General features: G+C 48.8%; 1 protein-coding gene across 2 annotated transcripts in view; it reads right to left on the bottom strand.

Annotated features, from left to right (window-relative positions):
- Positions 1–25,386, bottom strand: part of pde8a (phosphodiesterase 8A) — a 204,699-nt gene that overhangs the window by 95,314 nt on the left and 83,999 nt on the right. For both annotated transcript variants that reach the window (XM_085968311.1, XM_085968312.1), the window contains exons 2-3: positions 13,607–13,663; positions 4,071–4,261 (exon numbers count right to left, since the gene is read on the bottom strand). In XM_085968311.1, coding sequence (XP_085824437.1) covers positions 4,071–4,261; positions 13,607–13,663 — 248 coding nt within the window. The remainder of the gene's footprint in view (positions 1–4,070; positions 4,262–13,606; positions 13,664–25,386) is intronic.

The following is a 25,386-nucleotide window of genomic DNA, read 5'->3' as shown; positions in this document are numbered from 1 at the left end:
AGAGTGCAGAATGATTCAGAGTGAAGTAAAGGGTACAGAATGATTCAGAGTGAAGTAAAGAGTACAGAATGATTCAGAGTGAAGTAAAGAGTACAGAATGATTCAGAGTGAAGTAAAGAGTCCAGAATGATTCAGAGTGAAGTAAAGGGTACAGAATGATTCAGAGTGAAGTAAAGAGTACAGAATGATTCAGAGTGAAGTAAAGAGTGCAGAATGATTCAGAGTGAAGTAAAGAGTACAGAATGATTCAGAGTGAAGTAAAGAGTGCAGAATGATTCGGAGTGAAGTAAAGAGTGCAGAATGATTCAGAGTGAAGTAAAGAGTACAGAATGATTCAGAGTGAAGTAAAGAGTGCAGAATGATTCGGAGTGAAGTAAAGAGTCCAGAATGATTCAGAGTGAAGTAAAGAGTACAGAATGATTCAGAGTGAAGTAAAGAGTGCAGAATGATTCGGAGTGAAGTAAACAGTACAGAATGATTCAGAGTGAAGTAAAGAGTCCAGAATGATTCAGAGTGAAGTAAAGAGTACAGAATGATTCGGAGTGAAGTAAAGAGTGCAGAATGATTCAGAGTGAAGTAAAGAGTGCAGAATGATTCGGCGTGAAGTAAAGAGTGCAGAATGATTCAGAGTGAAGTAAAGAGTACAGTGTAGGAATTCGAGTTGACCTCAGCAGGTATTGGACGAATGCCTACTAAATAATCGAGTTCGACTTCAGGAGAACAATAAATAAGTTCTTTAATGCAGGAAGCAGACGAAATACAGCAGGTAAGTGAGATGGTTGCAGGAGCGCCGTAGAGTAGGTCTTTCCCCAGCGGGGATGGCACAAGGACTGAGTCCGCAGTCCTGTGGATAGCGTGATGACGTCATCACGCTTGGCTGTTTTCCCGCGCTTCGGGCATCACGTGACCGCATCGTGACGTCAGCGCGTTCGCCCGCGCTTGGGGCGGTCATGTGACTGGTGCGTTTACCCGGCACTGAGGCTGGCCGTCGCGGCCGAAGTCGCAGGAGCGAGAGGCACCCAGCGCTGCCGCTGGCCGATGCGGCCTAAGTCGCGAGAGCGGGAGGCGCCGGCACCACAGCTGGCCGATGCGGCCGAAGTCGCGGGCGCGGTAGGCCGAGCTGTGCCGGCGGCCGTCGCGTGTGCGTCACGTGATGCGCGACGTGACGTCAGCGCATTAGGTCGTGTCTTAAAGGGGCAATGGCCCAAACAGGTAAGTTAAAGGGGCAACGGCCCAAACAGGTAAGTAATATACATACAGTTAGGTTAAAGTGAATTATGTACATTATATTATATATGTAAGGGACACCCGGTGGAACCGCCACACGCGTCCCCCACAGAATTCGCTTTAACGAAAGTCCAAAGATGAGATGGTCTGACGAGCTAGTGGTCTCGGCGGGCGTGCTGTCTCGACTTGGCTGGCCAGGTCTGAAGATGCTGGTTGTAAGTGGATCCTTACGCACGTCATGGCGAATAAAACGTATCCGTCAGGCGAAGGACCGTGGAGACGTGCGAAACAGCAGGCCTTGTCAGAGTGACGGGCAGGTTGGGCGGACGCGGGCGATGCCTCCGTTGATGTTGAAACAAGTCCTTGTTCTGACGAACTCTGCAGGAACGCCAAACGAGCGATCCAGAAGAACTCGCCGACAGGTGAGCGAAACCTTCGGGAGGCTGGAACGCACAGAATGGTGCGTGCCATAGTGCTACGACGATAACACAACAGAGGGTAAAAAGTTGCTGCGTTGATCAGTGATCGGTGAGGACAGCAACTTTCACGTGGCTGATCGCGGCTGCGAGATGCCCGTTGGACCCGTCCTCGATATTTGCAGCGTCAGTAGATGTTTGCGTTTGTTAAGGAGAAAACTGGAGAAAGGGCGGCAATGGTCCGGGTTGTTGTTAATTTAGGTAGGTGTAAACTCTGCCTGGAGGGCGGCAACACTTGTAGTTGTTCTTGCTATAGGAGAAAACAGCCGGGAGGGCGGCACGCTTCTTGTCTCGCCGAAAAGTGTGGTAGGTAACACAACCAGCAGGCTGACGGGCTGGTGCGTCGTCGGCAGGGCATGAGTCTTCGTGTTTCACGATGGATGGGTCCTCGTGGTTCGCGAGGGATGGGCCCTCGTGGGTCGTGAGGAGCGAGTCCTCGTAGCTCGCGGGGGTGAGTCCTCGTGGTATCCCCACAGGGCGCGCTCCGATCTTGTGGGCCCGAACATGCTGTACCCCGCGCTTGGAGAGATTTATACTTGCTGTTGCGTTGGACGTAGAGGCGGACGACCCGCGTGGCGGTAGAAAAGTCGAATACGGAGACCGTAAGCAAGTGCGTGGTCTGCGACGCATCGATGTTCTCGGCGAACAGGGCTTCTACCTTTACAAAGCACGAGGGCGGTTGTTTCTCCCTGAATTGCGGTAGTGACAGCGGAACGGCTGCTGCTTCCATGGCGTGCTTCTTTTGTGAAAATTGTTCACAAAAATTGGGGTCCGGCTGCGTTTTGTCCGTGAAAAACAGGATCACCTCCAGGCTGCGCTTCCTTTGCGAATACGTTCGCAAAGGCGGGGTCGCCAATGTAGGAACTGGTGTTCATCGGTTGCTGTTCGTCGGTTGTTCGTCGGCCGTCTTCTGTGAAGACGAGGTTCAGGCTGCGCGTTGCTTCCGTGAAAATCGTTCACGGATACGGGGTCACCAATTGTAGTGTAGGAATTGATGAGCTCCCGTACTCACGTCGTTAGGTCACCAATTGCAGGAATTCGAGTTGACCTCGGCAGGTATTGGACGAATGCCTACTAAATAATCGAGTTCGACTTCAGGAGAACAATAAATAAGTTCTTTAATGCAGGAAGCAGACGAAATACAGCAGGTAAGTGAGATGGTTGCAGGAGCGCCGTAGAGTAGGTCTTTCCCCAGCGGGGATGCCACGAGGACTGAGTCCGCAGTCCTGTGGATAGCGTGATGGCGTCATCACGCTTGGCTGTGTTTTCCCGCGCTTCGGGCATCACGTGACCGCGTCGTGCCGTCAGCGCTTTCGCCCGCGCTTGGGGCGGTCATGTGACCCGCGCCGATACGTCGGCGCGTTTACCTGGCACTGAGGCTGGCCGTTGCGGCCGAAGTCGCGGAAGCGAGAGGCACCCGGCGTTGCCGCTGGCCGATGCGGCCGAAGTCGCGAGAGCGGGAGGCGCCGTCACTGCAGCTGGCCGATGCGGCCGAAGTCACGGGCGCGGTAGGCCGAGCTGTGCCGGCAGCCGTCGCGCGTGCGTCACGTGATGCGCGACGTGACGTCTGCGCGTTAGGTCGCGTCTTAAAAGGGCAATGGCCCAAACAGGTAAGTTAAAGGGGCAACGGCCCAAACAGGTAAGTAATATACATACAGTTAGGTTAAAGTGAATTATGTACATTATATATGTAAGGGACACCCGGTGGAACTGCCACAACAGAATGATTCAGAGTGAAGTAAAGCGTGCAGAATGATTCAGAGTGAAGTAAAGCGTGCAGAATGATTCAGAGTGAAGTAAAGAGTACGGTGATGATGTTCAATACCATGAATAGGGTTTGTAAATATGTATTTGTCATGTGCTAGTGACACCTAACTGCAGGCCTCCAATGTTGTGTCATTAAAAATAAAAACAGAAAATACTGGAAACATGTTCCATCAGCATCTGAATAGAAATGGGGCAGGTTAACCTCTGGGTAGAGACCCAATGTCACTTCAAAGGGCAGTTGTCTAAAGCTATGAACGGTCTTCTCTCTTGTCACTTGCCAAAGGACTGATGTACATATCTGACATTTGCTGCATTTTCCTTTTATCTCTTGCATTATTTAAATCGACAGGCGTGTCTCATAACAAAGACCTGTAATTATTTCCGTAGCTTCCAGTTGGGGTCTCACATGATACGGAGTGGGCAGAAACACCACATTTGGACTAAACACAAATACTCAAAAGGAACATGTAGGAAACCTAATACTGTACAAGTGTTAGAAGCAGAATCTGACAGCTGGCACCAACATCTGTACACATGAAACTGACCAGAATCAGTGATGAGTTAATGGTCTGTACACTGCAGTCAAGGGCAGCAACTCACCGACATAGTGCTTCTGCATCAAAGTATGTGGAATGTCTATGATCTATGATGATGATCTCGTGATTGTTGTCTAAGAAACATTCCAGTGCGGCCTCTGGTGTCTGTGCTACGTTGCACTTGTACCCTGCCCTGTCACAGGCCCACCAGAATCCCGTACTCTGGCTATCTTCCTTGGCAAACACTAGAAGTACCTGCGGGAAAAAAAGACAGATTCACATTGAAGCACTTTGACTGATCTGAAGTCACTGGCAGCTCCACTGAGATGGAGAGTGGGTTTGCTGCAAGTATTTCAACATTAAAAAAATACACTTAGCAGAGGAAAGGAAATCTAATGGGACAGGTTTACAGGATGAACTGCCCGAATCAGACCCATGAGAAATATTCCCCTTACAGCTTTAGAAACTTCACATTTTTGTGCCAACTCCAAACAATTTCCAATCAGGGTCTTCTAACAGCCGGGATCAGTGAAGCGGCGAATTTACTGAGGTTTCCGCTCACTGTGCCATGCTGTTGCCACCAAGACCCCACGAAACCCAATATAAATGCAGCAGAATGAACCTGTGTAAAAGGGCAGAAACTTCATGAGTTTGACTATGGCAGTTTCCCAACACACAGAAGGATTTAGAAAAATTACACTGTACAGATCCCCTGCATCTGACTGTACAAAGCACCCAAACAGCCCTTCTCCTTTGCCTGGCACCTTCCCGTGCAAGCGGAGGAGATGTAACACCTGCCCCTATACCTCCCCCCTTCCCACTGTCCAGGGCCCCAAACACCCCTTCCAGGTGAAACAGTGATTTACTTGTACTTCTCGCAATCTAGTATACTGTATTCGCTGCTCACGATGTGGTCTCCTCTACATTGGGGAGACCAAACGCAGATTGGGTGACCACTTTGCGGAACACCTCCGTTCAGTCCGTAAGGGTGACCCCGAGCTTCCGGTCACCTGTCATTTTAATTCACCACTCCATTCCCACTCGGACCTCACCGTCCTTGGCCTCTTGTATTGTTCCACGGAAGCTCAACGTAAACTCAAGGAACAGCACCTCATCTTCCGATTAGGCACTCTGCAGCCTTCCGGACTCAATATCGAGTTCAACAATTTCAGATCATAACCTCGGCCCCTATTACATTTTTACTTGTAATTTTTCCACTCCTTCCCCCCCCCTTTCCTTTTGTTTCTCTCACACCTGGCAGCTATCTCTTGCCCTGCCAGTACACTTTACACCTAATCTCAGCCTATTACCATCTCGTCTAGCTTCGAATACCTTTTATTGTCTCTTTTACTTCTTTTGTTTCTTTTACTTCTTTTGTTCGATCGCAGCCCTGCCTTCGATCTATTTTCTTTTCTTTCCAGTTTTGAAGAAGGGTTCGACCCGAAACGTCAACTCAAATTTCTCTCCACGGATGTTGCCTGACCTGCTGAGTTTTTCCAGCATTTTCTGTTGTTATAACAATTCTCACTCCTGAATTCTCACCTGAAAATTATTGAACAGCTGGACACACCCAGGCTCAATGTGAATGCTAGTTTAACGAAGACCCCTTGCTCAAAGCCTGATCAACACAGCAGAAAACCCTCTGGCTCGTTCCAGACACAAAGCATTTAAGTTGTTAGCTGTTCTCAGTTTCAAAAGTTTCACATGATAAGAGTTCAAATTGTGCAACTCATCTTTTTATGTGAATTACAACCACAACCTGAACGAAGTGTTGTTTGTAGCCTGTCCTGATAAATCAACCAAGTGGGTAAGTTTTCACCCAGGTACAGTGATCTGATCTTGAACACTTGTATAAAAATAAGGCCATGACCAGACAAAGGGGCACTACCAATTCCTGAAAAAAGCAGAACTAGTTTATCAAGAACGGTTATGCTCAGATCAAATTCTGTATGACCCACAGATAATGCCCACGGGTAATCCTGTGCCCCATAGCCCATTTATTTAATCTAAGCAATGTTAAATATTTTACACAAAAGTGGTTCAACTTCTAAAATGTGCTGCTAAACATCAGTCAGAAGCAACAGCTTTTAGTTGTTAAATATTTTACAAAAAATTTATTAAAGAGCTTTGAGACATTTAGATAGAATTGCTGAATAAATGGGGCACAATACAGAGATTTACTAGTTGCACAACTTGCCTGCAGTTCTGGGTGCATCATTATTTACAATACTGAACATTGACTATTGTACATACAGCAGGAGGAAGATTTAATACCCAGATCATTAATTCCCGGCAGTGGTGATGACTGAGAGGCCATCGGACAATGTTCAAAGCGAGTTGTGCCTGCAGCAATAAATTTTCTGTTTATCAGCAACAAATAGCAATCACATTACTGCAACATTTCTGTGAAGTTAGAGGGGCCGAGAATCTGCGGCATTGGTTGTGTACCTCCGCTGGAGCTCCGGGGGGGGGGGGGGGGCTCGTGTACCCCCACTGGAGCTCCGGGTGGGGGGGGGGGGGGGGGACTCGTGTACCCCCGCTGGAGCTCTGGGGGAGAAGTGCATTGCACACCCTCGGGAGCTTCGGGGGACCACGCTGGGATCTGGAAGGTTCAGGAAGTCTTCACTCGTCCCAAACAAAGTCATTAGTGCAAGAGGAGCCGCGGGCTCCCTAGGTTTAGAGTTCCCGTGCCCCGAGCCCTCAGAGGAACTTGATTTAGGTGCATCTGGTGAGACCAGGAATACCGGAGGAAGTTGGGCCTACCTGGAGAATTGTGACATGGACCTTAGCCCAGCAGAGAAATTGTGTTGCCTTATAAGGAGCAGTACCAGGGAGCAATTTCCTTTTGTTTCTAAGGGTGGGGTCTGGGGGGGTATCCAGACTTTTCCCCCCACCCCTCCCCCCTCTGCATCCAGGCAACCCAAGCCAGATTTTCTGGCCTCTCTCTTATGGCAGGGTCCTTAGATGGGCCTCTTGTGGCAATAGGTGCCAACATTGGCTGGTAAAACATAGGACCCCCTCTGACTCCATGTACTGTAGTGGGGTCAGCAACAGAGAGGTCTCAGGCAAGCACATCGCCACGCTTACACTCTGATCAACCAGAACCCCTCCCGTTGTATTTCCGGTCCCAGTCTATATAATGCTGCAATTTATGTTGGGTTGGACACAAAACTATTCCCTGGCATTCATTACTAATTTAGTTCTTCCCAATATTTGCATTTAAGGTGGTGGAATCTCCTGTTGCAGGTTTATCAAACATTCCCAGACATACTGTTGCTGTCTACTTTGGCTACACTCCCACCTTCATCTCTCCTCAGGTCTTTGGGACGTATGAGGAGAGATTGGGTCGATTGGGTTTATATTCGCTAGAGTTTAGAAGAATGAGAGGGGATCTCATTGAAACTTATAAAATTCTAACAGGACTAGACAGGCTAGATGCAGGAAGGATGTTCCCGATGGTGGGGGAGTCCAGAACCAGGGGTCACAGGCTAAGGATAAGGGGTAAGCCATTTAGGACAGAGATGAGGAGGAATTTCTTCACCCAAAGAGTGGTGAACCTGTGGAATTCTCTACCACAAAAGGCAGTGGAGGCTAATTCATTAAATATATTCAAGAAGGAGTTAGATATATTTCTTAAGGCTAAAGGGATCAAGGGATATGGGGAGAAAGCAGGGACAGGGTACTGAATTTGGATGATCAGCCATGATCTCATTAAATGGCGGAGCAGGCTCGAGGGGCCGAATGGCCTACTCCTGCTCCTATCTTCTATGTTTCTTACTTGTACCCTCCCGAGACTCCAGCTAAAACAAGAGCAAAACTTCCAACTCCTCCAAAAGATGTTGATTCATGGATTTCACAGACAAGACATTTAGGGAGAACTCGGGCACACACTACAGAAAGGTCAACGCTCAGTAGGATGCCTCGACTGACAAATACCAGCCGAGAAGTCAGGCAAAACAACAAGGGCATCCACTGCCCCCAACACAACCACCCTGCTCTCCGATCTTTCAAAGTGAAGCTCAACTCAACCACAATAAACTTACTGAGTATTAAATCCGTGAATCTTAAGGTATGGTGTTCTTCAATAAATAGATGGAGACTGCAGATCAACAATCAACAGGTGTTTACTGGATGAGGGTAGTCTAATAACTAACAGTACAGATGCCTGCTCAGGGATTATATACAGGTGTGGTCACTGCCGGTACTACAGTATATAGGAGCTGTAAAAGTAGTTCTCTCTTAAAGGTACATACACTACAATTCCTCCCCTTTTAGATTAACAGTACCATAACATTCAAATAACAGTTAACACTTTTAACATGCACAGTAACTGAAATAGTCCATTTATAGATTCAGTCTTTGGGGCGGCTTCCTGATCCTTTCTGGGTAGCGCCTTTCCTGAGTGTCTTGTTCTTGGTGCGGAGGCAATTCTGGCCCCCTGTCGTCGGTTAGTTCATCCGCTTCCGATGCTACTGTTTCTGGGGTAGATGCTGCCGGTATGTCGGGTTCATCACCAGGTACGCCAAACATGGGGTTGACTCGTTCCTGTGATGCTAGGATCTGGTCGACATGGCATCTCACAATGTTCTCCCCGACATCCACTGTGTACATTAGTGGCCCCTGCCGTGTGCATATCGTTCCGGGTTGCCATTTCTCTGGTTGGTAGTCGCGGGCCAAGACTGGTTGTCCTACATTGAAGCTCCTTGTCGGCTTCTCATTGATGTGCTGGAATTGCTTATTCTCAACATTCCTTCGCACATTTGGTCTGAGCAAATCCAGACGAGATCTCAACCTTCGGTTAAAGAACATCATGGCCGGGGTCTGGTTGGTAACTGCATGTGTCGCATTTCTGTAGGCTAACAGGAAATTGTCCACCTTATGCTGCAGTGGAATGTCGTCATCGCACATGGCCCTTACTGCCTTTTTAAAGGTTTGTACGAACCTCTCAGCCAATCCATTTGTGGCTGGATGATACGGGGCGGATGTGTAATGCCTTACCCCATTCCTTCTCATAAATTTCCGAAACTCTTCGGACACAAACTGTGGTCCGTTATCAGAGCAAATCTGCTCTGGCAAGCCGTTCCTGGCAAATATGGTCCGTAGGACTGCAATCGTTTTCTCCGTAGTGGTGGAGGACATTTTGATCACCTCAGGCCATTTCAAGTGCACATCCACTGCTATTAAGAACATTGAGTCCATGAATGGACCAGCAAAATCAATATGCACCCGTTGCCATGGAGAGGAGGGCCACTCCCATGGGTGTAGAGGGGCATGTGGTGGTGTATTTTGGACCTTCTGGCATCCTGAGCAGCTCTTTGTTAGGTCCTCGATTTGTTGATCGATTCCCGGCCATCACACATAAGCCCTAGCAAGGCTTTTCACTTTCACCCCTCCCAGATGGCCTTCGTGAAGCTCATTGAGCACTCTCTCCCATAACTTGGGTGGAATTACCACTCGGGATCCACACATCACTGTCCCCTGGCATACTGACAGCTGTTCTCTTCTGGATGAGAATGCTGGCAACAGTGAGTCGCCATGTGTTGGCCATCCCTTCACCGTCAAATCATATACCCGAGACAGTGTCGGATCATTTCGGGTCTCCATCTCTATATCCGCGTTAGTTACTGGCAAGCGTTCAATTATCGACGAATAAAATATTTCGATAGAGTCCACTGCTGGTGCTTCCTCCACAGTAGGCAGTGGCAGGCGTGATAGCCCATCAGCGTTTCCATGCTGTTTCGTGCCCTTATACTCTATTTCATATTGGTTCGCCCCTAGAAAAAAGGACCATCTTTGTAGCCGTTGTGCAGTCATCACCGGAACGCCCTTCTTTGGATTAAAGATGGAGACAAGTGGTTGGTGGTGAGTCAGCAAGGTGAACTTCTGCCCGTGCAGATACTGTTGAACTTTTTTACTCCCCATACTAGGCTGAGGGCTTCCCTGTCAATCTGGGCGTAGTTGCGCCCGGCTGAGGTTAGTGACCGAGACGCAAAGGCTACTGGCCTCTCCAACCCGTCTGGAAATTTGTGCGACAGCACCGCTCCAATACCATAGGGTGATGCATCACACGCCAACCGAATTGGTAGTGCTGGGTTGAAATGGGCCAACACCTCTTTTGATGTGATCAATTCTTTGCCCTTCTGGAAAGCTCGTTTACATTCGTCATTCCACTTCCATGGTACCCCCGTCTGCAGTAGGGTGTTCAGTGGGTGTAATACTGTAGACAAATTTGGCAAGAACTTATGGTAGTAGTTCACCAGCCCGAGGAACGACCTCAGTTGTGACACATTTTCCGGTGCTGGAGCCTTGACTACTGCCTCAATCTTCTCAGGGGACTTATGTAACCCCTCTTCATCAATAATGTGGCCACAATACGAGATCTGCTTCTGGAAAAACTCGCATTTGTGGCGATTAGCTCGTAGCCCATATTCCTTCAATCTCGTGAGCACCTGCTCCAGGTTGGCGAGGTGATCACTGTCATTTTCGCCCGTGACCAGGATGTCGTCCAAATAACACTGGGTCCCTGGAATCCCTTGCAGGACTTGATCCATTGCCCTTTCCCAAATAGCCGGAGCCGATGCTACCCCGAACACCAGCCGGTTGTATTGGTAGAGACCTTTGTGAGTGTTGATCGTGAGGTATTGTTTCGAGGCTTCTTCTACCTCCATTTGCAGGTACGCCTGGGCCAGATCAATCTTAGTGAAGCGTTTTCCTCCAGATAGCGAGGCGAAAATATCTTCAATCCGCGGAAGCGGATATTATACCGTGTGAAGGACTGGGTTGACTGTCACCTTAAAGTCCCCACAGATGCGAACCTTCTTTGGTTCCCCAGGCATATTACTCAACGACCTCTTCATTACAGGAATGATGGGTGTAGCCCACTCGCTCCAGTCCACTTCGGACAGTACTCCTGAACGTTCCAAACCTTCCAGCTCTGCTTCGACGGCTGGGCGGATCGCATAAGGCACCGGTCTGGCCTTAAAAAACTTTGGGCTTGCATTTTCCTCTATTTTAATCGTCGCTGTTATGCCTTTTAGTGTTCCGAGTCCCTCCTGGAACACTTCTTGTGCGTCAGTTAGCATTTTTGACAGTCGTCCAGGTGTGATGTCGTCATCCATTTTGGCCTCTACCGTCAGTGCCTGTATGGAATGCCAATCTAATTGTATCTTCCGGATCCATTCACGTCCTAGTAGTGGTGGTCCTCCATCTGGCAATACATATAGGTCCATTTTTGGTATTTCCTGGCCGTTGTATATCACGTTCACCCTTATTTTTCCTTTGGGGTAGACTTTTTGCCCCGTGTACGTCTTCAAGACAATCTCTGTAGCTCTCAAGGGTATATGTGAGAATAGCCGCTTGTAGTCCCTTCGGTTTATGACTGTTAGGGCTGATCCTGTGCCCAATTCCATTTTCACTTGGACTCCGTCTATCTTGAGCGTGACCCAGATAGTCTGGTGATCCTCCATTTTGATTACATTATGTAGTTTCAGACAACCCAGCTCCTTGCTTCCGGAGTCTGTATCACTTTTCTGTTCGTCTGAACTACTCTCCGTCACCTTATGTACCTTTTTGTACTTCTCTTGTGGAGATTTCTTGCTGCTGGTTTTCTTCCCCGACCTGCAGACTCTTGCTATGTGTCCTGCTTTTCCACACTGTCTGCACACTTGGTCCTTGAACCAACAATCCTTCTGGTCGTGTGTTGTTCTGCTGCAGCGATAACACTTCCTGCTCCATATGACATTTCATTGGTGCCATATTCTTGTGGTCTCCGTTGTATCTCTGCAGCGCCCCGTGCGGCTGCTTCGTGTGATACTGCCATGCTGAAAGCCTTGTCCAGCGTAAGATCCTTTTCTGATAGAAGCCGTTTCTGGGTTCCTTCACTTTGAAGCCCACACACAAACTTGTCCCTGAACGTATCTGCTAGTCCCATTCCAAACTGGCAGTGTTTCGATAGCTTGCGCAGTTCCTTTAAATATTCAGCATTACTTTTGTCTTTATGCTGGTTCCTTTTGTGAAACTTAAATCTTTCTGCTATCAGCAGCAGTGTGGGGTTTAAGTGGTCCTGTAGGATTTCCACTATGTTTTCGAAATCCTTATCCACTGGCTTCTCTGGGGTTATTAGGTTTCGCAGTAAGCCATACGTTTTTGCACCCATGGAATTCAACAAAACCAGTGCTTTCCTGGCATCTGGCACTTTATTCGCCTTGCAGTACACCTCAATGCGTTCCACATATGTCGCCCAATCTTCGACTTCATTGTCAAACGCTGTGACACTGCCACTCTTCGGCATCCCTGGGTGTGGTTAGACTGGCTAAAATGGCGTCTCCCGCGCTCTCCCTTCTTCTCTGCTGCGGCTCAAAATGGCGTCTCCCGCGCTTCCCTTTCTTCCCGCACTCGCCCTTCTTCTCCGCTGCGGCTTCAAAAATGGCGTCTCCCGCGCTCTCCCTTCTTCTCCGCGGACGCTGCTCAGCCTTTGAGCCCTGGCTGCGCGCTGCGCATTTTCCTGTGCGCCTCTCTCGTTGCCACCGCTCGGTCCTGAACCCCGGCTGTGCTTTACCCTCTCTCTCTTTTTGTTTTCCGTCGACGCCACTCAGTCTTCAACCCCCGGCTGCGCCCTGTGCGCTTTACCCTCTCTCTTACCCCGTCGACGCTGCTCGGCCTTTTCTGTGCCGTCGGTCGGCTCCAGCCGTCGCTGTCCGGGAAAGGTCTGCGCTGTACCTGTTGCCAGCCTGTTGCTGGATCGTCGTGGCTGGAGAACCAAGCCCAGCTCTCAACAGCCTCCCCTGCGATGCTCACTCTCTGCCGGATGACTGGGCGGTTGCTCGTGGTCGACGCCCGCGCTTCTGGCCTCGACTTTCTTCCACTGTCCTCCAGGAGCGAATCCTTGGGAGGAAATGCAGAGTTGCAGGTAGGTTCGAATCGACCTCATCGCCAGTATTAAATCCGTGAATCTTAAGGTATGGTGTTCTTCAATAAATAGACGGAGACTGCAGATCAACAATCAACAGGTGTTTACTGGATGAGGGTAGTCTAATAACTAACAGTACAGATGCCTGCTCAGGGCTTATATACAGGTGTGGTCACTGCCGGTACTACAGTATACAGGAGCTGTAAAAGTAGTTCTCTCTTAAAGGTACATACACTACACTGAGGCTCTGCAATAAACACAAAAACAAAGCCACTTTGTCCAGTATGCTTCAACACAAAAGGGATGAATCTAATCAAATACTCCTCACTTTAAAAAAAAGGGGTGAATGTTACAATATATTCCTTTACCTCAAAAACAATTTTAGCTGCAGTGTGTTGATCACAGTAACCAACTTGTATCATTCTTACAGATACAGACTAGAAGAAATTTCTGAATGCTTCTTGTGCACACTATACAGTGATCAGTTATCTCAAACTAATTTGCCTCAGTAGACAGTTAAATGTAACCTTGCACTCAAAGCTGAGGTTGTTGTACATGCCAAAGTTATTCTGAAAATTATAACCCACAATATTTCAGGCTTCCTTGCTCCAAATAAAGCTTTGGGATTGATCGAGATCTCCACTTCAGAGCCATACTTCATTTCTCAGCGTCTCGGGTTAAATCATTCGTACCTGAATGGGATCCTGATGGATCTTCATTGGTCCAAACTGAACCTCGGTCACTGCCCCCTGCAGAGAAAAGAGAAAATAGGCAAAAATTCACAAAACAGCTCTTCATGTTACAAAACCTGCAAAAATTAAACAGATGTTGGTCCCTCATCTTTCTATTTTGGGACCAGACTTCAAAACCTAGGCAATAGGGAGGGTAATTAAGTTATTTTTGGAGAGGGTAGGGACAGGACAGAATCCTGTCACTGTGTTTTACACTACTACACAGTCAAACAGGATAATGTTCCACTAACTGAAAGGATCTTAAAGGGAATTGGCTGAGCCTGGGAGGGGAGTGCAGCAATGGCATCTCAACCTGGTTTCAATACCACCTATAATTAGGCAAGTACCCTTTTATTTTGGATCAATTTCCTAGATGTTTGCACAAATCCACCCCCCACCCCACCCACAAGGGACCCTGTTCAGGGAAGGAGTGTACACTGATCCTAGGCACAAAATGGAAGCCCACAGTGACTCAAACCAATACCACTGAAAAAGTAAGACATCCCATTTGCCCATGCAAGCTTATTCCCTCTCTGACCCTGGAGAATATAAAGCTACAGCAGAAATATACAGAACTCTGCCAATATACTCAACTGTAAATACTAGGTTAAAACATTGCCCATATATAAACTAATGTACAATTTTCAAGACATCGGTTTACACCAAGACTAAATTATTGAATACAAAAAGAAAATACTACAGATGCTGGAAATCTGAAATAAAAACAGAAAATGCTGGAGATACTCAGCAGGTCAGGCAGCATCTGTGAAGAGAGAAACAGAGTTAATGTTTCAGGTCAATGACCTTTCGTCAGAACTGTTCTGACGAAAGGTCATCGACCTGAAACCTTAACTCTGTTTCTCTCTTCACAGATGCTGCCTGACCTGCTGAGTATCTCCAGCATTTTCTGTAAATTATTAAATATTTGTCTTTCATGGAAAGAAGTCTTTTTAAATCTGTAAACAGATTTATTTCAATCTTTAATGGTCTTTGTCAGTGACCATTGAGAGTTACAGATTAACTTCCAGCCAAAAGATTACAAAAAGCAGACATGATCTCAGTGAATGATTGACCCAATTTAAAAAAAATCAGAATTTGACTTGAAGTGCAGCAAGCTCAGGGTGTAAATGAATAAAGTTATCAGCACTCCTCAATAAACTAACTCAACGTACTCAAACGGAACTAAACTCAGATTAAAGCCACAATCTGTGCTTTAGCCCAGTAAGAAATTGTTTAGTGGTTGCAGTTGTTAATTTCATCATACCCACAATCACCCAAAACAGTCAGAAGACATTGTGCTTTGAAAGATCCACAAAGTGACTAGCAACAAGTTACATTTATACAAGGCTTTGCACGTTAACAGAAGGTCACATAACTTTAACAAGGAGAGGCCAAGGAGGGACGTAGGGGAGATTAGAGAGAAGAGAAGACAGCTGAAGGCATGACTGGACAGAGGGGTTTTCTGCAGGTTGTTGACGGGAGATAAGGAGGGTAGCCTGGCAATTCTGTTTTGGGAAGAGAAATCCAGAAGGTTGAGCATACTGAAAGCTCAGAAGGAGAAGGGAACAAGCAGCAATCCTGTTGAAGAGTGGGCAGAGTGGAGGGGTTCACTGGGCACAGGGACCCAGTGTAGCTTGGCAAGGATGGGGGCGATGGGTGTGCAGGCCTGTGTGTGCGAGGTGAATAGAGTTCTGGATTAGCTGAAGTGTAGGAAAGGTGGAGGTGGGCCGAGTATTTGAAAAATCAATCCCTAGTGAGGGAATGTATTAAGGTTTTAACAGTGCAGGGGAGATGGGGATGCCCATGACAACAAACCTGATATAGGGTCAAAATGCTGAGCTCAAGGTCAAAACAGAACACAGGGATTTGCACCACCAGAGCTAGCCGGAGCAGGAAGCCTCCTGGTACTGGACGGGAAAACAGAGCTAGCCTGAGCAGGAAGCCTGGGAGTCTGACGGAGTTGGACCCAGAAACCCACAGGTGTTGGCTCACAATAAACTCAAGTGGTCCTAAATTAAGCTGAATACCTGACCATTAACTGCCAAAAACAAATGATTGCACCCATAACATGTGCCACTGAATACAGAATTTATTCCACCCACTAACAAAGTTTGCAAGAATCACTCATCCCTGCAGATCTGAGGAGATATTCAGCGTTGCCCCCGTTCTCAGCCTGCCCCTCCCCACCAAATCACAGGAGAAATCTTCCATTCAGTCCCTCGCTTACCTTTGCTAGCCCAGATATTCAGAGAAAACTCAATTTACTGTAACACTGGAACTTGGTATCTTGGCAATGGGTGGGCGGCTAGAAAGCACCTTTGTACTTCAAGTACATTATTCAATCTATGGCAATGCCCATCACTAAATGACTTGCACAGGACCAGATATCTGCCCATAATCCAGGCTGACACGCCAGTGCAGTACTTTTGGATGTGCATTATAGGATGTGCTGTCCTTCAGATGAGACGTTAAACCATCTGCCTGTAGAGGTGAATGCAAAAGATCTCATGGCATTATAGAAACATAGAAAAATAGGAGCAGGAGTTGGCCATTCGGCCCTTCGAGCCTGCTCCGCCATTCAATATGATCATGGCTGATCCTCTATCTCAATACCATATTCCCGCTCTCTCCCCATACCCCTTGATGCCTTTTGTGTCTAGAAATCTATCTATCTCCTTCTTAAATATATTCAATGACTGAGCCTCCACAGCCTTCTGTGGTAGAGAATTCCACAGGTTCACCACCCTCTGAGTGAAGAAATTTCTCCTCATCTGAGTCCTAAATGTCCTACCCCGTATCCTGAGACTGTGACCCCTCGTTCTAGACCCCCCCAGCCTGGGGAAACATCCTCCCTGCATCCAGTCTGTCTAGCCCTGACAGAATTTTATACGTTTCAATGAGATCCCCTCTCATTCTTCTAAACTCTGGTGAATACAGGCCTAGTTGACCCAATCTCTCCTCATACGACAGTCCTGCCATCCCATTATTTAAAAAAACAACAAGGGAGGTCTCCTGGTGCCCCAGGCAACATTTATCCATCAATACAATTAACAACAGATTAACTGGTCATTTATCTCTCTGCGGTTTGTGGGACCTTGCCGTGCATAAACTGGTTACCAGGTTTACCTATAAAACAACAGTGACTACATTTCAAAAGCAATTCATTGACTGTGAAGAGCTTTGGGATTTCCCGAGGACATGAAAGGTGCTATATAAATAAGAGTTCTCTCTCTTGTATATAGACATGTATGTGACAATGTCCAGTCTGTAAACTACAAAGCTGAGGCTCAGGAACAAAACAGAACTGGAGAAACCAAGCCAGCCCAGGTCCAGGGTGATAAGGGAGAGGGGGAAGGGGGAGTCAGGCAGGTGAAGCGTCAGGCGGGGGGAGAGTCCGAACAGGGATCGTCAGGCGGGGGGAGCGGGGTTGGGGCGGGGGGGGGGGGGGAAAGAGTCAGTCAGGGGAAAGAGTCAGTCAGGGGGAGGTCAGGCGGGGGAACCGGTGGGGGCTTCAGGCAGGTTTCTGCTACACGAAGCCCGTTCCATTTTTTGTGAAGCAATCCAAATCTGTATAAAGAAAAGTCAACCAGAAAGCAGAGTGTCACTCACTCCATCAGATAAATACTGTAGGCCATGGTCTCTGCGACATGCACTTTCCATGCACCTGGCTGTACGTTGAGATTACTGAGATTTGGAGTGCTTCAAATCTCATTCTTGGAGAGGAGAGCAGTAACTGCAGCTCAGCCCTGTCCACCGACTGTATTTACTTAGCCAGGCTGCATTTAAGCCCAACTTCCTGCCCACTGGGTGCATCCGGTTTTTGAGGACCTGCACCAGGCAAACTCTGCAACAGGGAGAGCTGCTTCCACCACAACCGGCAAAACAGGATGTTCAGTGGTATTGTCAAGTGAACAGATGTCAGCACAGACAGACACCGAGAATGAATCTGCTGAATTCAAGCAGTAGTGGACAATGTCCAACACTCCTGCAATCCTAGGAGGCCCGATGCATTTTTCTTCAATCATGGGGAGGCCATTCAGCTCCTCAAGCCTTTTCCACCATTCAATTAGATCATGGCTGATCTGTATCTTAACTCCATTTACCCACCTTCACCTAATACACATGCCTAACAAAAATCTATCAATCTCAGTTTTGAAATTTTCAATTGACTCCCAGCCTCTCAGCTTTTGGGAGACAGTGTTCAAGATTTCCACTACCCTGTGTGTGAAGAAGTGTTTCCTGACATCACCCCTGAACGACCTAGCTCTAATTTTAAGGTTATACCCCCTTGTTCTGGACTCCTCTACCAGAGGAAATAGTTTCACTCCATCTAACCTTATCAACTCCTTTCCTTAAACACCACAATTAGATCACCCCTTAATCTTCTATATTCAAGGGAATACACGCCTAGTCAATGCAACCTTTCCTCGTAATTTAACCCCCTTAACCCCATTATTTTTTCAATTCAATTTTTTTTATTTGTCATATATGCAGCAGACGTGTGTACTGCACAATGAAATGTTGATTTTTACGAGTCCTCCCAACATTATTCTGGTGAATCTACGCTGCACCCCCTCGAAGGCCATTATTTCCTTCCTGAGGTGCGGGGCCCAGAACTGACCAGTTACTCCAGATGTGGTCTGACCAGAGCTAGTTACAGCTGAAGCATAACCTCCAATCCCACAGTGTAGATATTATCCACATATCCCTGCACCCACCTAGCTGTGGGGAGGGGAGGAGAGGGAGATAGGGGGGGCGGGGAGGAGGAGGGCGGGGGGGGGAAGAGGAGAAAGACTTGCATTTATACAGCGCCTTTCACCGGACGTCTCAAAGCACTTTACAGCCAATGAACTACTTTTGAAGTGGAGTCACTGTTGCAATGTGGGAAATGCAGCAGCCAATTTGCACACAGCAAAGTCCCACAAACAGCAATGTGATAATGACCAGATAATCTGTTTTTGTTATGTTGGTTGACTCCCCTGCTCTTCTTTGAAATAGTGCCATGGGATCTTTTACGTCCACCTGAGAGAGCAGACGGGGCCTCTGTTTAACGTCTCATTCTAAAGCACTGCACTGGAGTGTCAGCCTGGAGTGGGACTTGGACCCACAACCTTCTGACTTAGAGGCGAGTGTGATACCCACTGAGCCACAGCCGACACTGGCACTGAGTGAGTGTGAATAAGCCTTTGTGCTGCTCATCTGTGCTTCATTTCCAGTTGTGAAGTGTCTACACTTTAAACATTAACTGGTCTGATGACTCCACAGATGCTTCCAGCATTTCAGTTTCCAACATTGTCCTCTCCCAATACCCACACCAGCACATCACCACAGCTAGAGAGCAAACAGAAGCAGTAACCTCCCTAACTCAGGTTACTGAGTCCAACATAATACTCCACCTGAGACAGCTAGCACAGCACAGACTGGGAATCAGCTACTCACTGTCTGAACCAGCTGAGCCATTGAGGGAGCCTCCATATTCAGTGCAATTCTCACTGTCCATCAGGATCAGTACTAGCAGCAGTCAAACCTTTGTCTATTAGCAGCTTTAAACATACGCACACACTGCACGTGGAATTTACTCCCAACCAACTAGGCAGTGATAAACTTACAGACTGTGATAAACCTACACTAACGTCACAGTCATTAATCATCTTGTGCAAACACCTCACACGAAGCAGTCGAGCAGCAAGTCTCCATCTGCACTGACAACAACTGAAAGTGATCAAACAACACTCAAAAACCAAAGCCACGTGCAACTGTGCCCTGGCTGTGATCACACGGCACCGATTAAGCGAATCACATATAGTAGTTGTCGCCAGACATCATTTGCTTCACTGGCATCAATCAGTTTTAGGGGGAAATTTCACTCAGGGCAATTACACTGAGTGGTTGTGCCATGTGCTTCTGTAATACTCAACTCATCACGAGATTACTCTCACCACAACCACCAACATATGTCTCAGATATCTGGCAGTGGTGTACGTAGAGAATTACAGACACGAGTGTGGATATGTAGAGAATAATGGATCAGAGCGGAGAAAAAATAAAGAACTCACATTAAAAAAAGGGCACTTTTTACAGCCTCAGGAAGTCCCAAAGCTCTTCACAACCAATTAAGGACTTTTGAAGTGTAATCACTGTTGAAATGTAGGAAACGCAACAGCCAATTTGCACACAGCAAGGTCTCACAAACAGCAATGAGATATTGACCAGATAATCTGTTTTAGCGATGTTGGTTGAGAGAGAAATATTGGCCAGGACACCGGAGAGAACTCTCCTGCTCATCTTCAAATAGTTCCATGTCCACCTATTAGGGCGCCTCAGTTTAACATCTCATTCAAAAGACAGCAGCCCCCCTTCCCCTCCTCACACAGTGCTGTAGCCCCCCCTTCCCCTCCTCAGGCAGTGCTGTAGCCCCCCTTCCCCTCCTCACACAGTGCTGTAGCCCCCCTTCCCCTCCTCACACAGTGCTGTAGCCCCCCCTTCCCCTCCTCACACAGTGCTGTAGCCCCCCCTTCCCCTCCTCAGGCAGTGCTGTAGCACCCCCTTCCCCTCCTCACACAGTGCTGTAGCCCCCCCTTCCCCTCCTCAGACAGTGCTGTAGCCCCCCCTTCCCCTCCTCACACAGTGCTGTAGCACCCCCTTCCCCTCCTCACACAGTGCTGTAGCCCCCCTCCCCCTCCTCACACAGTGCTGTAGCCCCCCTTCCCCTCCTCACACAGTGCTGTAGCCCCCCCTTCCCCTCCTCACACAGTGCTGTAGCCCCCCCTTCCCCTCCTCACACAGTGCTGTAGCCCCCCCCTTCCCCTCCTCAGGCAGTGCTGTAGCCCCCCCCTTCCCCTCCTCACACAGTGCTGTAGCCCCCCCCTTCCCCTCCTCACACAGTGCTGTAGCCCCCCTCCCCCTCCTCACACAGTGCTGTAGCCCCCTCCCCCTCCTCACACAGTGCTGTAGCACCCCCTTCCCCTCCTCACACAGTGCTGTAGCCCCCCTTCCCCTCCTCACACAGTGCTGTAGCCCCCCCTTCCCCTCCTCACACAGTGCTGTAGCTCCCCCTTCCCCTCCTCACACAGTGCTGTAGCACCCCCTTCCCCTCCTCACACAGTGCTGTAGCCCCCCCTTCCCCTCCTCACACAGTGCTGTAGCCCCCCCTTCCCCTCCTTGTGATGAAATATGCCATTCATCACTCACAGTATTCTCTGCCTGTGACTGTGGTTTAGTTTCAGTTTCATTTCCCTTACCTCAGTTCCGTTTCCTCACCATTGTATTGTATTGTAATGTATTGTGTGTAGGGCTCCGCCCATACCTGGCCCCTATGTAAGCTGGCTCAGCCTGCCTCGCATCCAGTACAGCAGACCTCTGGCTGGAAGATACCTCTCCACTGTGTGTTACCTTCTAAGTTAATAAAAGCCTTGTTTTGTTCCGCTAACATTGAGTCTCGGATATATTGAGGCACATCACTCCTCACAGAGTGCTGTAGCCCCCCCTTTCCCCTCCTCAGACAGTGCTGTAGCCCCCCTTCCCCTCCTCACACAGTGCTGTAGCCCCCCACCCCCTCCTCACACAGTGCTGTAGCCCCCCCTTCCCCTCCTCAGACAGTGCTGTAGCCCCCCCTTCCCCTCCTCACACAGTGCTTTGGCCCCCCCTCCCCCTCCTCACACAGTGCTGTAGCCCCCCCTTCCCCTCCTCACAGTGCTGTAGCCCCCCTTCCCCTCCTCAGACAGTGCTGTAGCCCCCCTTCCCCTCCTCAGACAGTGCTGTAGCCTCCCCTTCCCCTCCTCACAGTGCTGTAGCCCCCCTTCCCCTCCTCAGACAGTGCTGTAGCCCCCCCTTCCCCTCCTCACAGTGCTGTAGCCCCCCTTCCCCTCCTCAGACAGTGCTGTAGCCCCCCTTCCCCTCCTCACACAGTGCTGTAGCCCCCTCCCCCTCCTCACAGTGCTGCAGCCCCCCTTCCCCTCCTCACAGTGCTGTAGCCCCCCTTCCCCTCCTCACACAGTGCTGCAGCCCCCCCTTCCCCTCCTCACAGTGTTGTAGCCCCCCTTCCCCTCCTCACACAGTGCTGTAGCCCCCCCTTCCCCTCCTCAGTGCTGTAGCCCCCCCTTCCCCTCCTCACACAGTGCTGTAGCCCCCCTTCCCCTCCTCACAGTGCTGTAGCCCCCCCTTTCCCTCCTCACACAGTGCTGTAGCCCCCCCTTCCCCTCCTCACAGTGCTGTAGCCCCCCCTTCCCCTCCTCACACAGTGCTGTAGCCCCCCCTTCCCCTCCTCACAGTGCTGTAGCCCCCCTTCCCCTCCTCACACAGTGCTGCAGCCCCCCTTCCCCTCCTCACACAGTGCTGTAGCCCCCCCTTCCCCTCCTCACAGTGCTGTAGCCCCCCTTCCCCTCCTCACACAGTGCTGTAGCCCCCCCTTCCCCTCCTCACACAGTGCTGTAGCCCCCCCTTCCCCTCCTCACACAGTGCTGTAGCCCCCCTTTCCCCTCCTCACACAGTGCTGTAGCCCCCCCTTCCCCTCCTCACACAGTGCTGTAGCCCCCCCTTCCCCTCCTCACACAGTGCTGTAGCCCCCCCTTCCCCTCCTCACACAGTGCTGCAGCCCCCCCTTCCCCTCCTCACACTGTGTTGCACTCTGATGTGGGGGTCTCACACTGGCACTAGCAGTGGTAGGCACATCACCTTAAAAGTAGTAAAATAGCTAAAAACAACCAACTGAGCAACCAGAACAGGCGCAGTGTATGGTTCTCTATTACTGGAACCCGTGAATGATGTGAGCTGTATATACAGGCTGGAAACGACAAGTTGTTCAAATACACAACTTAGTGTAAACTTGGTGGCATTCACCAAGGCCAACAAGTTTACTTTTGGGCAGCACCAGAGCTGACACCATCACCACGGGTTTCATACAACATGAAAGCAGAGATGGCACTACTCGAGAAAGATAGGAAGCTCTCTCTGTGACCTGGGCGACGTTTATCCTTCAACTGCTCATTCATTTTATTGCTGCTTGTGGGATCTTGGTGTGTACAAACTGCTGCCACATTTGCCTACACAACAAGCGTTGCACTGCAAAGCAATTCATTGTAAAGGAAATTTTCGATTTACCGGCACCTAACTAACCGGAAATCTCGGTTAACCGGCAAAATTCAGGAGTAGGTTCAGGTAAGTTTTACTTGCCTTCCTCGATCTGTTGCTGTGCAAGGGTGTGGCTGCAGCTGTTGCTAAGCTACAGAGACGCTTGGAACTTGTGGCCATTGTTCTGAACCTGTTGCTAAGCAACAGGGAGAGCTCCGTATCTTTTACTATAGCTTTCGGTTATCCGGAATTGTTGATGAACCGGCACCACGTCGGTCCCGTCGGTGCCGGATAAAAAAAAGTTTCCTGTATGTGAAACACTGAAAATGTTTGTGTGATGCAAGATACCACATAAAAGTAAGTCTTTGTGGTGCAGCATCCCTACATCCATCCTAGTCAACAGTATGGAATTAAAGGCCATAGTAAGTCAAACGATGCATTGTTTTATAGGGACAGTTATACTGCCACTGACATGAAGTGGTTTTATGTGTACACTGACCTGGGTGTGACTATATAACTTGAGAGTTGAGTGGAGTTCTGTACACACCAAAGCCAAGCGGTGAAGAGATCTTTACTAGGAGGCTGTCTCATATTGCTCATTGTGGAATACAACTCAGTTGAGTGCGTGAATCAGAGTATCAAACATATTGCTCACCCTTCACACCGAGCGGAGTACACCTCAGCTCAAACGCACTGCTCACCCTTCACACCGAGCGGAGTACACCTCAGCTCAAACGCACTGCTCATCCTTCACACTGAGCGGAGTACACCTCAGTTCAAACACACTGCTCACCCTTCACACCGAGCGGAGTACACCTCAGCTCAAACGCACTGCTCACCCTTCACACCGAGCGGAGTACACCTCAGTTCAAACACACTGCTCACCCTTCACACCGAGCGGAGTACACCTCAGCTCAAACGCACTGCTCACCCTTCACACCGAGCGGAGTACACCTCAGCTCAAACACACTGCTCACCCTTCACACCGAGCGGAGTACACCTCAGCTCAAACGCACTGCTCACCCTTCACACCGAGCGGAGTACACCTCAGCTCAAACGCACTGCTCATCCTTCACACTGAGCGGAGTACACCTCAGTTCAAACACACTGCTCACCCTTCACACCGAGCGGAGTACACCTCAGCTCAAACGCACTGCTCACCCTTCACACCGAGCGGAGTACACCTCAGTTCAAACACACTGCTCACCCTTCACACCGAGCGGAGTACACCTCAGCTCAAACGCACTGCTCACCCTTCACACCGAGTGGAGTACACCTCAGCTCAAACACACTGCTCACCCTTCACACCGAGCGGAGTACACCTCAGCTCAAACGCACTGCTCACCCTTCACACCGAGCGGAGTACACCTCAGTTGAGTGTGAAAGGTGCTCATGTGGTCACTGGATCACCTGACACTTTATAAACCTAGTAATGAATCTTCAATATTGAGAAAGCAGAGGTTGCTGTTTGTTGTCTCTCAACATTAAGAAGCCCACGATGTACAGAGCTGTGTAAGCAGACTGGTGTTTGTTAATGGGCAGAGTCACAGCTCACAAGCTACCCTGGTTGTGCCAGCTGCCCTTACTGCTCTACAGTGCCCAATATCTCTATAACTGCACCGCAGATCATTGCTAAGTGTATTTAAGGTTTCACAGCTCAGGACAGTTGTAGTATTTGAGTCCATGTACTGAGACATCCCTCACCTTGAGTCAGAATCTGGGGGAGAGCAGCATGTACAGAAAATGCACATGAAATCTGGGATATCATCCTAGAGTTAAATTATTAAACTAGATCAGAGGTAAACACTGCACACCCTTGCAGAAGCATTTTATGTTAAAGACTTGGTGAGTTTAGAAAGGGTGACAGGTCTGCAAAAAACAAAGGCTCATACTCCCGATACACTGGGGACAACCTTGGCGAATGCTGCTCTAAATGAAACACTCGAGGGGTTCAAACAATGTAAACAGAGAATAGAAAGGGACCAGTTCATACATATCAGAGTGTGAAACACATTGTTCACACATATCTCTGTTACAAGAGTGAACATCTTGGTAGACTATTTTTCTTTTTTAAAAAGTGCAAATATGCTGAATGCGAGTGTACAAACGGGCCATTATAGACCGAGACAATGCATTACGTATTGGTAGTGGCACCAGCATCGTATCAGGATTCAAAATAAAAACACTTCAGAATTAAACTTTTCTCTGGTTTTTAGCAGTTTTCAATCACCTCTAGAGTTTTCTCTTCTCCAGTCCCATCTCGTGGCCAAATGTCACCATTTGAAATAAAACTACTTTATTTGTAAAAAGCTTTCTTTCTCCCCCAGCCTCTCTCTGCTAACTTGTCGTGATCCTCAATTGAGTGTGGCATTCAACCACGGCTGGGGACAACAGCAGACAGAGCCCAGGTCTGTCCCTGGGTACAACACACAGAGCCCAGGTCTGTCCCTGGGGACATCAGACAGACAGATCTCCGGTCTGTCCCTGAGCAACTTCCACACACAATTCCAGCAGAGGTTGCGAACAGCAATCAGAGGCAGGAACCGTGACTAATTTTCCTCTCCCTAATACCAGAACAATACAAGTAATCCAATAACACTTGTGATGCTCTTAACTCATTACCTCACACTGCAACTTTCAGTAACCGTACTGGTGGTTACAAGTCTGCATCC

This window comes from Somniosus microcephalus, chromosome 27, assembly GCF_052327205.1.
Source record: "Somniosus microcephalus isolate GS21.2 chromosome 27, FLI_Smic_1.0, whole genome shotgun sequence".
Classification (NCBI taxonomy): Eukaryota; Metazoa; Chordata; class Chondrichthyes; order Squaliformes; family Somniosidae; genus Somniosus; species Somniosus microcephalus.
The sequence above is the reverse complement of the archived record's forward strand: the minus strand, read 5'-3'. Positions and strand labels throughout refer to the sequence as shown.